Source organism: Cucurbita moschata, unplaced genomic scaffold, assembly GCF_002738365.1.
Source record: "Cucurbita moschata cultivar Rifu unplaced genomic scaffold, Cmos_1.0 Cmo_Scf00010, whole genome shotgun sequence".
In the NCBI taxonomy this organism is placed as follows: domain Eukaryota; kingdom Viridiplantae; phylum Streptophyta; class Magnoliopsida; order Cucurbitales; family Cucurbitaceae; genus Cucurbita; species Cucurbita moschata.
Window position 1 is genome coordinate 4,070,915 of NW_019268526.1, and position 12,006 is coordinate 4,082,920.

The following is a 12,006-nucleotide window of genomic DNA, read 5'->3' on the forward strand; positions in this document are numbered from 1 at the left end:
GGGAAAAACGACGAGGAGAATGGGTGTCGACGTCGGGCCGAATAGAAGGGCAAGGGGCAAGGGTAGGGCCCGAGTAATAAATTGTTATTTTAAAAATGTCACACCGATAATAATTAGCGGGGTTGTTAATCGAGATACCAAAACGAGCATTTTTGTAAATGTTCGAGACTTAATTGTTGAATTTTAAAATTAAATAAAAAAAAAAGGTATTTTGATCATTTTCATCCCAATATTTCTAAATTTTAAAAAATAAATTTTTATTAAAACTCGATAATTAAAATTAAATATTCTAAAATAAAATCTAAATTAATTGACAAAAACCCTTTTTATTTTATTTCGAAAAAATGTGGTTTATAATCGTTGATAATTGATTAGAGAATTAAAAAAAGAATTGATTTTCGTTGGGCCATAATTTGGGCCCTAAATTGTAAACTTCGGCCCATTAAATTATTTGGGCCGAGCCTTCGCTGCCCAACTATTTGGGCCAAAACTTGGGCCAGACGCCACCATATGGGCCGAATGAACATGGACCGGGGAAGGGGTCTACTCATGGGCCGCTCCTTCCGGGCCATTGTATTTTTTTATATTATAATTATAATTATAAAATATTTTGTATTAAATAAAAATATATTAAATTATAAATTAAGAGACTTGTGATCCTCATTTTGGTCCAAATATATTTTATATTCCTAAGTTCCAACGCACGCAAAGCTGAATAATTTTGGGACAATTGATTATAACTTATAATAATTGGGCCAATAATATTAATATTTAAATCAAATAATATTTAATTTGCCACGTGTAAAAAAATAAATAATATTAAAACTTCATTTGACATCCTACCTGCAACCAGAGAAGAATAATTTATATGATTAATAAATGTTTTTTTTTTAATTTATCTATTTTTAATGCATTAAAAAAATTTAAAAAGCTGTTAAATAAAATAAACATTGAAATTCATGAACCAATGATATTTTAAGTTAAAGTTGAGATAAATTAAAATATATATTTGTTTTTTTTAATTAAGAGAGAGAAGGTTAGGTGCCTAATGAGTTGTCAATGTTTATACTTTGAATAAATTAGTGATTAATTAAACGTTTTAAACATTTAATTTAATTATACTTTATTTATAATAATAATATTAGTATTAATAATAGGCAGGTTGGTTGTGGCTCAAGGAAAAAAAAGGCCGTAATTAAGTATTTAATTCAGGGGTAAAAGTGTCTTTTTGTAACTTCACAAGTCGACAACACGAGTTGAAAGAATTACGGTATAAAATGCCGATGGTTTTGTCTTGGCGGCAAAAACGCTGTCATTGCGACCACTCACTCCGGCTTCCTACCATCACCATCGCTTAATCCTCTGCCAGAAGATTGGGGTTTATTTTCTCCGACCAGCAATTCAGTTCAGTTCAATTCGATTCGCCGCTGATTTAAGGCTGGCTGTCTGTAATTTTCTCTCCATCTCTTCTGCTTTTGTTCGTTTCATTTTCTGATGGTTTTGTACTGTTATTCGAATTTGGATTGCGTTCAAAATTGATGCGGTTGAAACCCTAGTGTTCTGGTTTTCTTTTGAGAAGTTATAGGCGGCGGACCGATTGATTGTTTCATTTCTCGCTTTACTTCGTTCGGTTTTGGATTTTTCTCCACTCGGTTGAGATACCGTGACGCTTAAGTTCGCTGGTTATTCGAAATTTTAGTTTGAATTTAGTGATTTGGATTAGAATTTCGAAATGATTTGTGCCCAGGGCTTTACTCCGTTAACGCAATTTGGATTTTCGTTTTCTTTATCTTCTGGACTGAAATCTGAGAGGCTTGGGTTTTCTGCTCCTCAATTGTGTAGTCGTTCGCCGGTAAATTTTTGCTTTATGGTTTCTCGTATTACTTGCAATCACCAGAATTCTACTTTCTCTGTTTCGAGAGCTGGTAAGTTTCGGGACCTAAGGTTGTTTAAATCGGTTGAGTTGGACCAGTTCATCACGAGTGATGACGAAGATGAAATGGGAGATGGGTTTTTTGAGGCAATTGAGGAATTGGAACGAATGACGAGGGATCCATCGGATGTTCTTGAAGAAATGAACGACCGCCTATCGGCCAGGGAATTTCAGCTAGTGCTGGTGTACTTCTCTCAAGAAGGGAGGGATTCGTGGTGTGCTCTTGAGGTTTTTGAGTGGCTCCAAAAGGAAAATCGGGTCGACAAGGAGACCATGGAGCTGATGGTGTCTATAATGTGTAGTTGGATCAAGAAGTTGGTCGAGGGACAACATAACGTCAGAGATGTGGTTGACCTTCTCGTGGATATGGATTGTGTAGGTTTGAAGCCCCATTTTAGCATGATAGAAAAGGTCATCTCTTTGTATTGGGATATGGGTGAGAAGGAAAAAGCAATTTCGTTCGTGAAGGAGGTCTTGGGACGCAAACTTGATTTTATGAAGGACAATTGGGAAGGGCATAAAGGAGGACCGAGTGGATATCTCGCATGGAAGATGATGGTAAGCCTTTAGCTAATCAGGTTTTCATATCTTTAGCCTTTAACCTTGCTCAAGAGTCAAGTCAACCATAGTATTCTTTTGCTGTGTCTCTTTATTACATTGAAAATTCATATCTGAAATGTAACTATCTTCAATAGCTGTTTACTAACTTTCGATGTATAATTTTGAATCCTGAAGTTCCTAATTGTAGAGATGCCTCACTCTGCCTCCTTTATCTTTTTGGGTTTTGATTATGTGCTATAGAGCGTCAGATTTTCGTTGAGGTGACTCTGGTTAAGGTAGTAAAGGATATTTTCTGGCGTCGTGTTTTTCTAATCACAATTGAAGGCGTTCAGGAAGAACTGTGCAGGGTTGGCTGTACTCTTGGGATATATGGTTACGCTGCATTTTAATGTGGTTAAGCATGGTTGAATCTATTGTCATGATAGTGTTGGACATACTGTACCACATTGACTTCCTTTCAATGTTATTATTTGTGGCTTATTAGACTTCCATATCGTAGCGTAACTTCTGGTATGTTCTTGCTTATGTTAGTAGCACACCGACATATTTCATTTATATTAGAACCACATTGAATGCTGTATGCGACCAAGTTAATCCAGTCTCGTAACTATAGCACTGTGCTGCTACTTTTGTTCCCTTCACCAGTAATGGTAGTGGATTAGTTGCCCGAGGAGTATATATAAGTATTTTCGAATTGTTATGTCTGTTCCGCACGACCCCGAGTGAAAATTCAATTGCTGATAATCTTGAAGATCAATTCTTGTAGGTTGATGGTGACTATAGGGGTGCAGTGAAAATGGTGCTGAATCTCAGAGAATCTGGATTAAAGCCAGAGGTTTACTGCTATCTTATTGCCATGACTGCCGTGGTTAAAGAGCTGAATGAATTTGCAAAAGCTCTTCGCAAACTGAAAAGTTACGCAAGAGACGGGATGGTGGCTGAACTCGATAAAGACAATGTCGAACTTGTCAAGAGGTATCAGTCAGAGCTTCTAGCTGATGGAGTACGGTTATCCAACTGGGTGCTTGACGAGGGAGGCTCTTCGAGTCACGGGGTGGTTCATGAGAGACTCCTTGCAATGTACATTTGTGCTGGGCAAGGACTAGAGGCAGAGCGGCAGCTTTGGGAAATGAAGCTTGTAGGTAAGGAGGCTGATGCCGATCTCTACGATATCGTGCTAGCCATATGTGCTTCACAGAAGGAGACAAGAGCAATGAACCGGTTGCTTACCAGGATTGAGATTACGAGTCCCCGGCTTAAGAAGAAGAGTTTAACATGGCTACTAAGGGGTTACATAAAAGGAGGTCATTTCCGTGATGCTGCAGAAACATTAGTAAAAATGGTCAATTTGGGTTTTCTCCCTGAGTACTTGGACAGAGTAGCTGTGCTGCAAGGGCTTAGAAAACGGATTCGGGAACCTGAAAACGTCGAGACTTACCTCGATCTCTGCAAGTGTCTCTCTGATGCTAATCTTATTGGACCCAGTCTTGTATATTTGCACTTACAGAAATACAAGCTTTGGGTCATTAAAATGCTTTGAAGAAGCCTCGATACCTCTCTGCACAGGCAGCTAATAAAGTAGAGCAGAAATCATTTATACAGCACCAGCACTTTTTTGGGTGCTTTTATATGTTGATTTTGTATAGTTTCAGGCAGGTGACTCTAGAAGCTCTTTAAGCCGACCCTGAAGACGAATACTTGTGTATATCTGTATATATATAATCAGCTACTGTGCACAGAGGACCAATGTTACAGTGTATAGATTGTATAAATTACATACTCTGATATTCTCACTACAGGCTTCACACCGTTGGTAGATATTATCTGCTTTGTTCTGTTACGTATTGCCGTCAGACTCACGGTTTTAAAATGTGTTTGGTAGGGAGAGATTTCCACACTGTTGGATGTTTTGTTCTCCTCTCTTACCGACGTGGGATCTCACAATCTACCCCTCTTGGACGCTCAGCGTCCTTGTTGGCACACCGCTCGGTGTTTGGCTCTGATACCATTTGTAACAGATCAAGCACATATTGTCTGCTTTGTTCCGCTATATATCGTCGTCAGATGCATGGTTTTAAAACGTGTCTGGTAAGAAGAGATTTCCACACTCTTATAAGGAATGCTTCATTCCCCTTTTCAACTGATGTGAGATCTAAGAGTTTGTGAAGTGTTGTTCGTGAACTCCGACTTTGGATGTGGCCATGCTGCTTCTTCTCGCCCAGAAAACATTTGGGCTGCCCCTTGATTGGATATCCAGGTTTTACTTACACCATTGCATTATTACATTATTCAATTATTTCTTGTGTGATTGATGCAAGACGTCCTTTCTTATGATATCATTAAAAGGAAAAATTCTATTTGGAACCAACCCATGTTCTCATATTAGGAAGGTGTAGTTGTGTCGATATATATATAGATGGGGCCAAAACTAACACCAAACCAATACAATGATATCAACCTTTGATCAAAATCGAACCTAATCGACTGAATCCGACTCTGAAAAGCCATTTCAATTGAATTGAGTTGATTGATTTTGGTTATAAACTTATCATGAATCTCGAATTTAATAAACAGTATCCAAATCGACACAAATTCAGGTTGGGTGAGGCAGCCATTTATTGCTCAATTCTTGTTTGTTGTTCAATTCTTGTTTGTTGTGTATAATATTATATGAAAGTTTCCAGGAAAGACGCAGGGAAGTTGCTGTAATAGGATAGGATGTCGTGTGTGTTTATCTGTTCTGTTTCTGTCGCCGATAGGATGTCGTGTGTGTTTATCTGTCCTGTTTCTGTCGCCACTTAGCCTCTATTATTCACATCAATCTTCTTCTTGAAACCAAGCTCTCACATGTGCAATCTTCTTCTTGAAACCAAGCTCTCACATGTGCAATGTCGAAGAGCTCTATGATTGTTCCTTGGGTCAAACATTTGAAGCCTCCAACCTTATGGTTTATATTATGTGTAGATATTCTCGAGTTACCGATCATCTCGATACTCCTAAAAGAGGTGGAGCTAGAAATTTTCAGGGGAAGGGACGAAATTTTATAGTTTTTTTTTTTTTTTTTTAATGATCTTCGTGTTCATCCTAATAAAATGGAATTTGACATGTTTTTTTTTCAAACAAAGCTAACCTTTTTTTTGGATTATTTTTTTTGCTTTTCTCGCTCTCGGATGTGATTTTTTCCTCACTCATGCTCACTTCCTTGCTACTTTGTATGTCTCCCTCTCGAGTTTTCCCTCACACTCTCACTTACTTTCTTGGTCCCTCTGCATTGGGTTCATTCGGTGTCTATAAGAATGTTGCATATTTCAGCCGGTCGTCATGCATGGCTAGAGGATAAGAACAACTCTATTCATTTAAAGATATTGATACATGTAATAACTTTAACCTTGACCCATTATGTATCACCGTCAGCCTTGCGTTTTAAAATGTGTCTACTAGGGACAAGTTTCCACACCCTTATAAGGAATGATTTTGTTCCCCTCTTCAACCAACGTGGGATCTCACAATCCACTCCTAATATCTCACACTACTCAGTGTCTAACTCTGATACCAATAACCCAAACCACCACTAGTAGATATTATCCGCTTTGGTCCGTTACATATCACCTCAGCCTCATGGTTTTGAAACATGTCTGCTAAGAAGTTTCCACACCCATATTAGAAATGCTTTGTTCCCGATGGAAAACACACACAAAAGCATAATCATTATCTTTGAAGAAAGAGGCATATACATATTCATGTTGTGGAGCTCTTGCAACATAGCCTTAGCAGAGCTTGTTTTATGTACAAATATCATTTCTTACCACTTTGCATTGCATAAGTGGAGAACAGCACTCTCCCTGCTACTCAACCCCTGCTGCTATTTTACTGCCTTATCAACAAAAGAATTTTGAAACTCCCCAAGAAACAATACCATAACTTAACTTTCTGTAGATATGATTTCAAGTTCTGCCCACCACAGAGGAGATACCTTTGGTGTTGCTCCAGCAGGCTCCAATGCTGTGATTTCTTTCAACCTTGCAGCAATCTCCGACATCCTCCGTCCTTGCTTCGGCTCGGGCTGGATGCACCGTTTTATCACTCGAGACAAACTCTCGAGCTGTTCTTCTTTGAAGGAGCTTAGAATTGGATCAACCATCTCTCTTAATGACTGTTCCCCCTTCACAAAATCCACTGCCCAATCTGCAAGAGAGCCATCATCAACCGAGAATGGAATTCTACCTGTAATCATTTCCAACAAAATTACTCCAAAGCTATAAACATTGCTTTCTGAATCTGCAGGTGACGTTTCCAGGAGCTCGACTGTCGCGGATCCCAACTTTGCTGCTGTTTCTTCACTCCAGTAGCTGAAATCAGACAACTTGGCAGCATAGTCTTCGGTCAGGTACACAGACGACGAACAAAGATGTCTGTGTATGACGGGCGGGTCGAGCTGGTGCATATGTTCTAAGCAGTATGCTACACCCATTGCTATTCGTAGTCTCGTCTCCCAGTCCAGGTGCTCAGCTTCTTTTACTGTAACAAGGATGATTCCATGAACTTTGGAAGAACAATGCCAATTCTTCAACATGTTTATATGAAAATAAACACTTACTGTGAAGATGCTCAAACAGAGTTCCATTTGGAGCATATTCAAAAACCATCATCCTTGTAAACGGCTGTGCTTCTTCGCAAAACCCGACGAGACTAACGAAGTTCTTATGGTTGACCCTTGACAAAGTTTCGACCTACAAACATGGAAACGAACGGAAACTTTGAGCCTAAACTGATGAACTTCGAAGAAACTTTGTTTGTTTTCTTATACCTTTTTCCTGAACTGTTCTTCTTTAGTTTTTGACCAATCTGCATTTGAGGTCACTGCAGTTGATGTCACAGCTATTTCAACTCCGCTGGAAAGAGTTCCCTTATAGACAGTGATGTCCGAAAAGGATCCGATTATGTTGCTGAAGTCTTCACAAGCTGCTTCGAGCTCGGATCGCCTGAGCTTCGGGACACCTGACATGACAACGGTAAAGTTTGAGTACTGAGCTTAGACTTGAGGTATCTTCCAAATTCTATCACTTTGAGGAAAGAAACCAAACCTGTTACAAATGCCTTCTGCAGCTGTCCACTCAAACCAGTGGCCCAAGGCTTCACAGTAACAACTTTACTGCTTCTGAATATCAAAATTCCAACACTGATAACAATAAAGAACAATGACCCTGATATAATTCCTGCCAATATTGGAATTCTGTGATCTTTTTTCTTATTACTCCCTCCAATCAGACTCGGAGACGGAGCTAAGGAACGAGGCGGAGCCCTGTGGGAGTGAGGTGGTGTGAGAACATGAACTGGTGAGTGTAGACTCGGGGCAGATGCCGGTGCAGGACTCAAATGAAGGCTAGGAGCTGGTGCTGACCACCATGGAGCTAGAGGCTTTGTGGGAGATACTTCAGGAGTTAATGGTGGATCTGAAGGCAATAATGGAGACGAAGAAGCAAACGAAGATGGCGGTAATGAAACGAACGAATGTCGCATAGATTCTGATGGTGCCGGGGATAGCAGACTCCTTCGATCCATGTTAACATGATTCTCTGGAGTTTGGGTAATGAATTCATTATGATCAAGAAGCCTACAAAAACCAAAAACAGAAACTCAGCAAGAAAATTGAACCAAATGGATAGAGACAGCAAGTTCTTCGATCCTTACAAGGTTGTCAGAGACAAGTTCTTGCCAAGATCCAAAGGAAACAACCCCGACAAGTTATTGAATCCCAAATCCAAAACCTCTAGCTCAAGCAGCTGCCCAATTTCCTGGGGAATTCCTCCATAAAATGAGTTGTTTCGAAGAATGCTGCAACCAAAACGAGCAAGATTAAGCTAAAAGGGCATCAATTCTCGTACTGGTTCATGGAGTTTGCCACTTACATGGATTTTATATGCGACAATCTGCCCATTTCTGGTGCCAATTTTCCGACAAGACACAGATCTTTAAGGTTCCTGCAAGCTCAACAAAGCTCAACATTCATGGCGGAATCCATGAAGCTTTGAATGAACAAAAACCATGGAAGAATTCACTCACAGTATCACCACTTTCCCCTCAGAGCACTCCACACCAAACCAAGAACAATGATCAAATTCCTCATCATTATCCTTCCAATTCCATAAACCACCAAAAGGGTCTCTCAAAATCCCTTCCCGAATCCTCAACAACGCCACACCTGCATTCAAACAAACCCCATTTCCTCAAAAACTCCGAAAAACAACGCATTCCGACAACCACCCATAATCCCTTACCTTCATCGTTCAAAGAAAAACAATGTCTCATACTCTGAAAAATCAACATCGCCGCCGCTAGCACCGCCCATCGCAGCCTCTGCCGGCGAAATCTCCACCGTTCATCCATTCCCATGAATCACAAAACTCTCAGTCAAACAAAGATCTGTTCAGGAAATTTAGTGTCTCAGAAGAAAGCGCGTAAAATTTGCCAACTCTCACAGTCACAGAATCTCTAATTTCTAATAAATAAATTAAACCCTTACAAAGGGGAAGAAAAAAGAACCAAATAATCGGCGATTCGGCTCCGACGACTCTTCTTTCCTCTAATTTATAGCGCCGTTCTTCTTCCAATCAACTCCACGTGCCCGCCTCGTGCTCTGTTTCTCTCTTTTAGACGGTATTTACAGCGACATGTCGTATTTCCGACGGAACCATTTTCCGGCGAATATTGCGGCGGTGACGACACAGAGTGGCCGTTCATCTAATTAAAACCTTTCTTTTTAAATAATGATTATATAATTTGTCGGTTTTTTGTATTTTCAGGGTATTTATTATTTTTATTTTATTCCTCTTATATATATTTATTTATTTATTGCACTTGTTAAATATTTATATTAAGACATTAATACACAAATTAATAATTAATATTCATAAGAAGTTATTTTTGCAAATTAGGAAGAATTATAAAAATAAAATAGATAATGGTGTTTTTTTCAGTTTTTTTCTACTTATTTAGGAAAATTATTTGATAATTTTATTTAAATTATTTTGAATTGATTTTAAATAAATATAGTGAAAATAGTGGAAATAAATAATTTATTTATAGGAAAATTTAAAATTTACGTCTTTGAGAGCTTGATTGTTTGGTAAGATTGAATTAATTATTTACATACAAAAATAAAATTAATTCTTCTTTTAATATTATCCTTATTTCTTTCAATTTCAAGCGAAGAAATATCTCGAAAAAGTCAAAATCGACAGCGACCCGAGCCCTTAAATTATTATAAAATCTTTTTTTTTTAATAATTTAATTTAATTTAATCTGTTTCCCACCAATCATATTGTCTGAACACCTACCATAGTCAAATTAATTTACTCCAAATCTCCATTTTTCCATAAAATAATTTGGAAATGCATAAAACCCGACCAGTTGACTATTTTGGTCAACAAGAGACACGCGGTTAGAGTCCTGATCTCCTCTCACTGCTTGGAAGCTTACGATTTCATGTTCTATTTCACTTCCCGATGGGGTTCTTTTCACCCTTCCCTCACGGTACGACTTCACTATTGGTCACCCAGGAGTATTTAGCCTTGCAAGGTGGTCTCTGCGGATTCACACGGAAATCTATGTGCCCCTTGCTACTCGGGTCAGAGCATAAGCTAGTGATGCTTTCGGCTACTGGATTCTCGCCATTTAGAGTGCAGCACTCCACCGCTTTGCTTAGCAGCACGGTGCTTGTATTGCTCTCCCACAACCCCGTTTTCACAGTTTAGTTGGGTTGACAAAATACTTTGAACCAATCTAAAATTTTAGATTGGTTGGATTGACGATCCGATCAACCCAAATAGAGTTCAAAGCTCAACCCTCTATTTTCGAGTTGAGTTGTCAAATTGACGTTTTGTTAATTATTTTAAAATTTTTACTCATCCACAGTATATAATGAGCAAACTTGAGATTGTGCGGCACTCACTTCCCAACAAAAAGTGAGTTAAGCCTATTCATTCTTGGGTCACCTACGGCCAAGCGACGTATGCTCGAGTCTCTAACCCCGGTTCAAAAAGAAAATTTTAAAAAACGGGGGCAGAGAGTTTTGAGAGCAAAGTTTGAGAGAATAAAATTGGTGCTACATGTGAAACAACCAAAAAGACAACAACGGCGGCAGAAGTTGACTAAAAAATGTCAACCTCCCCGAACCCAATTGAGTTGATCGAGTTCTGAGATCAGATGAACACTCGGGTTAAAAAAGACCAATAAAAACTAATTAATTAATTAAATGAAAATTTTAGCTGAGAAGTAACATTATTGGATAAGAAAAGGCATGGCTTAGACTTTACGTAAAGAAAAAAGGGTAAGATTGTAAAGACAGAGCTTTCTCAGAATTTGACTGCCCATGTTCTTCAGATGGCTACATGTCACCGGCTACCGGTGGATTCATTAACTTTTTTTTATTTAATTATAAGATTGGTGAAGTTTTATTAATTATAAGGAAATTAAAGAAATTTTTAGATAGGAAGATAAACCAAAGATGGAGAAAAGGCCAACATTTAGGTGAAGGAGGGTGGGAGAGGTAATAAGCTCAAATGGAAAATCAAGCAATGCCACTAAATTGACTATTCAACCCACCTTTCTAAATAAGAATGATTAAACAAACCAAAGTTTTAAAGGGGCATTTTTGTCTTTTTACTTTTCCATTCTCGTACAATTTTTGTATGAATTAAGGTGGAGCGGGTCTTGTTTGGTCCAATTTTTGTCTCAAATTTTGAAAACCTAATCTCATGAGACTCTTGATGTATATGGTTGTATCAATTGTTTGTATTCGTTGCCCTTCAATCGACAATATCCGGTGCTTCTAGGGTAAGAATATTGTAACAGCTCAAATCTATCCGTAGCATATATTGTCCGCTTTAGCCTGTTATGTATCGTCATCAGCCTCGCAGTTTTAAAACGTGTCTACTATGGACAGCGTCTAACCCTACTTTGACTAGTGTCTCGCATCATCTGGTCACTTACCCCTGATATTATTCGTAACAATCTAAACCCATCGTTAGCCGATATTGTCCTCTTTGGACTTTTCTCATCCCCTTCGTCAACTCTTTTATTGGGCCATCTTGATCCAAGCCCAGTTTTTCATTCCTTAGCTTGGTCCAAAAGGCGAATCACGGATCCTTTTTCAAGCCCATCTCGATACGATGCGGTATGGTACTCATAACCCTATTAGTGGTTTTTTTTGTCGAGTAACTTAATTTGTTTCGATGTGCACGTTTGACATTCAAATCTTGATTTCTACCTCACATTAAACTCCCGACAAAAATTTAAAAAATTTAAAAACCTCGAACTTATGAATCATAAATTAATTTTAAATAGTAGTTAAAACAATATATTTAAGTAGCTTTAAATTTGGTGGTTTCACCTGCAAAGTAACGTGAAACATGAATTATTGTACAAAAATTTGGGCTTTTACGCCATGAAGATACATATAAGAGAACAAAGATGGACTCGAACAAGGCTATGCCCTATTATTATTATCCCTA

General features: G+C 38.4%; 2 protein-coding genes across 4 annotated transcripts; one reads left to right on the forward strand and one right to left on the reverse strand.

The window, feature by feature from the left end:
* The first annotated feature begins 1,288 nt into the window (after nucleotides 1-1,288).
* Nucleotides 1,289-4,301, forward strand: LOC111448564 (pentatricopeptide repeat-containing protein At2g30100, chloroplastic). Its single transcript, XM_023088237.1, has 2 exons — nucleotides 1,289-2,491; nucleotides 3,261-4,301. Exons 1-2 carry the CDS (start codon nucleotides 1,733-1,735, stop codon nucleotides 4,032-4,034), a joined length of 1,533 nt encoding a protein of 510 aa, XP_022944005.1. The 5' UTR covers nucleotides 1,289-1,732; the 3' UTR covers nucleotides 4,035-4,301.
* A 1,881-nt stretch (nucleotides 4,302-6,182) lies between these two features.
* On the reverse strand, nucleotides 6,183-9,237 carry LOC111448563 (probable inactive receptor-like protein kinase At3g56050). 3 transcript variants are annotated; one of them, XM_023088236.1, is made up of 9 exons: nucleotides 9,038-9,237; nucleotides 8,773-8,917; nucleotides 8,558-8,696; nucleotides 8,404-8,475; nucleotides 8,186-8,329; nucleotides 7,579-8,108; nucleotides 7,302-7,492; nucleotides 7,092-7,224; nucleotides 6,183-7,012 (listed from the first exon to the last, which is right to left on the reverse strand). In XM_023088236.1, exons 2-9 carry the CDS (start codon nucleotides 8,885-8,887, stop codon nucleotides 6,417-6,419), a joined length of 1,920 nt encoding a protein of 639 aa, XP_022944004.1. In that variant the 5' UTR covers nucleotides 8,888-8,917; nucleotides 9,038-9,237; the 3' UTR covers nucleotides 6,183-6,416. The 3 variants fall into 3 exon arrangements, with proteins under 3 accessions (XP_022944004.1, XP_022944003.1, XP_022944002.1); XM_023088235.1 differs by having other exon boundaries at nucleotides 9,018-9,237; XM_023088234.1 differs by having other exon boundaries at nucleotides 8,773-9,237.
* Nucleotides 9,238-12,006: the final 2,769 nt, after the last annotated feature.

Excerpts from the sequence above, each read along its gene's own strand:
- LOC111448564 (XM_023088237.1), top strand. The coding sequence starts at position 1,733 with ATGATTTGTGCCCAGGGCTTTACTCCGTTAACGCAATTTGGATTTTCG. Across the intron at positions 2,492-3,260 it reads ATCTCGCATGGAAGATGATG|GTTGATGGTGACTATAGGGG; the intron begins GTAAGCCTTTAG and ends CAATTCTTGTAG.
- LOC111448563 (XM_023088236.1), bottom strand. The coding sequence starts at position 8,887 with ATGGGAATGGATGAACGGTGGAGATTTCGCCGGCAGAGGCTGCGATGG. Across the intron at positions 7,225-7,301 it reads AAGAACAGTTCAGGAAAAAG|GTCGAAACTTTGTCAAGGGT; the intron begins GTATAAGAAAAC and ends CCATGTTTGTAG. Across the intron at positions 7,013-7,091 it reads TCTGTTTGAGCATCTTCACA|TAAAAGAAGCTGAGCACCTG; the intron begins GTAAGTGTTTAT and ends TCCTTGTTACAG.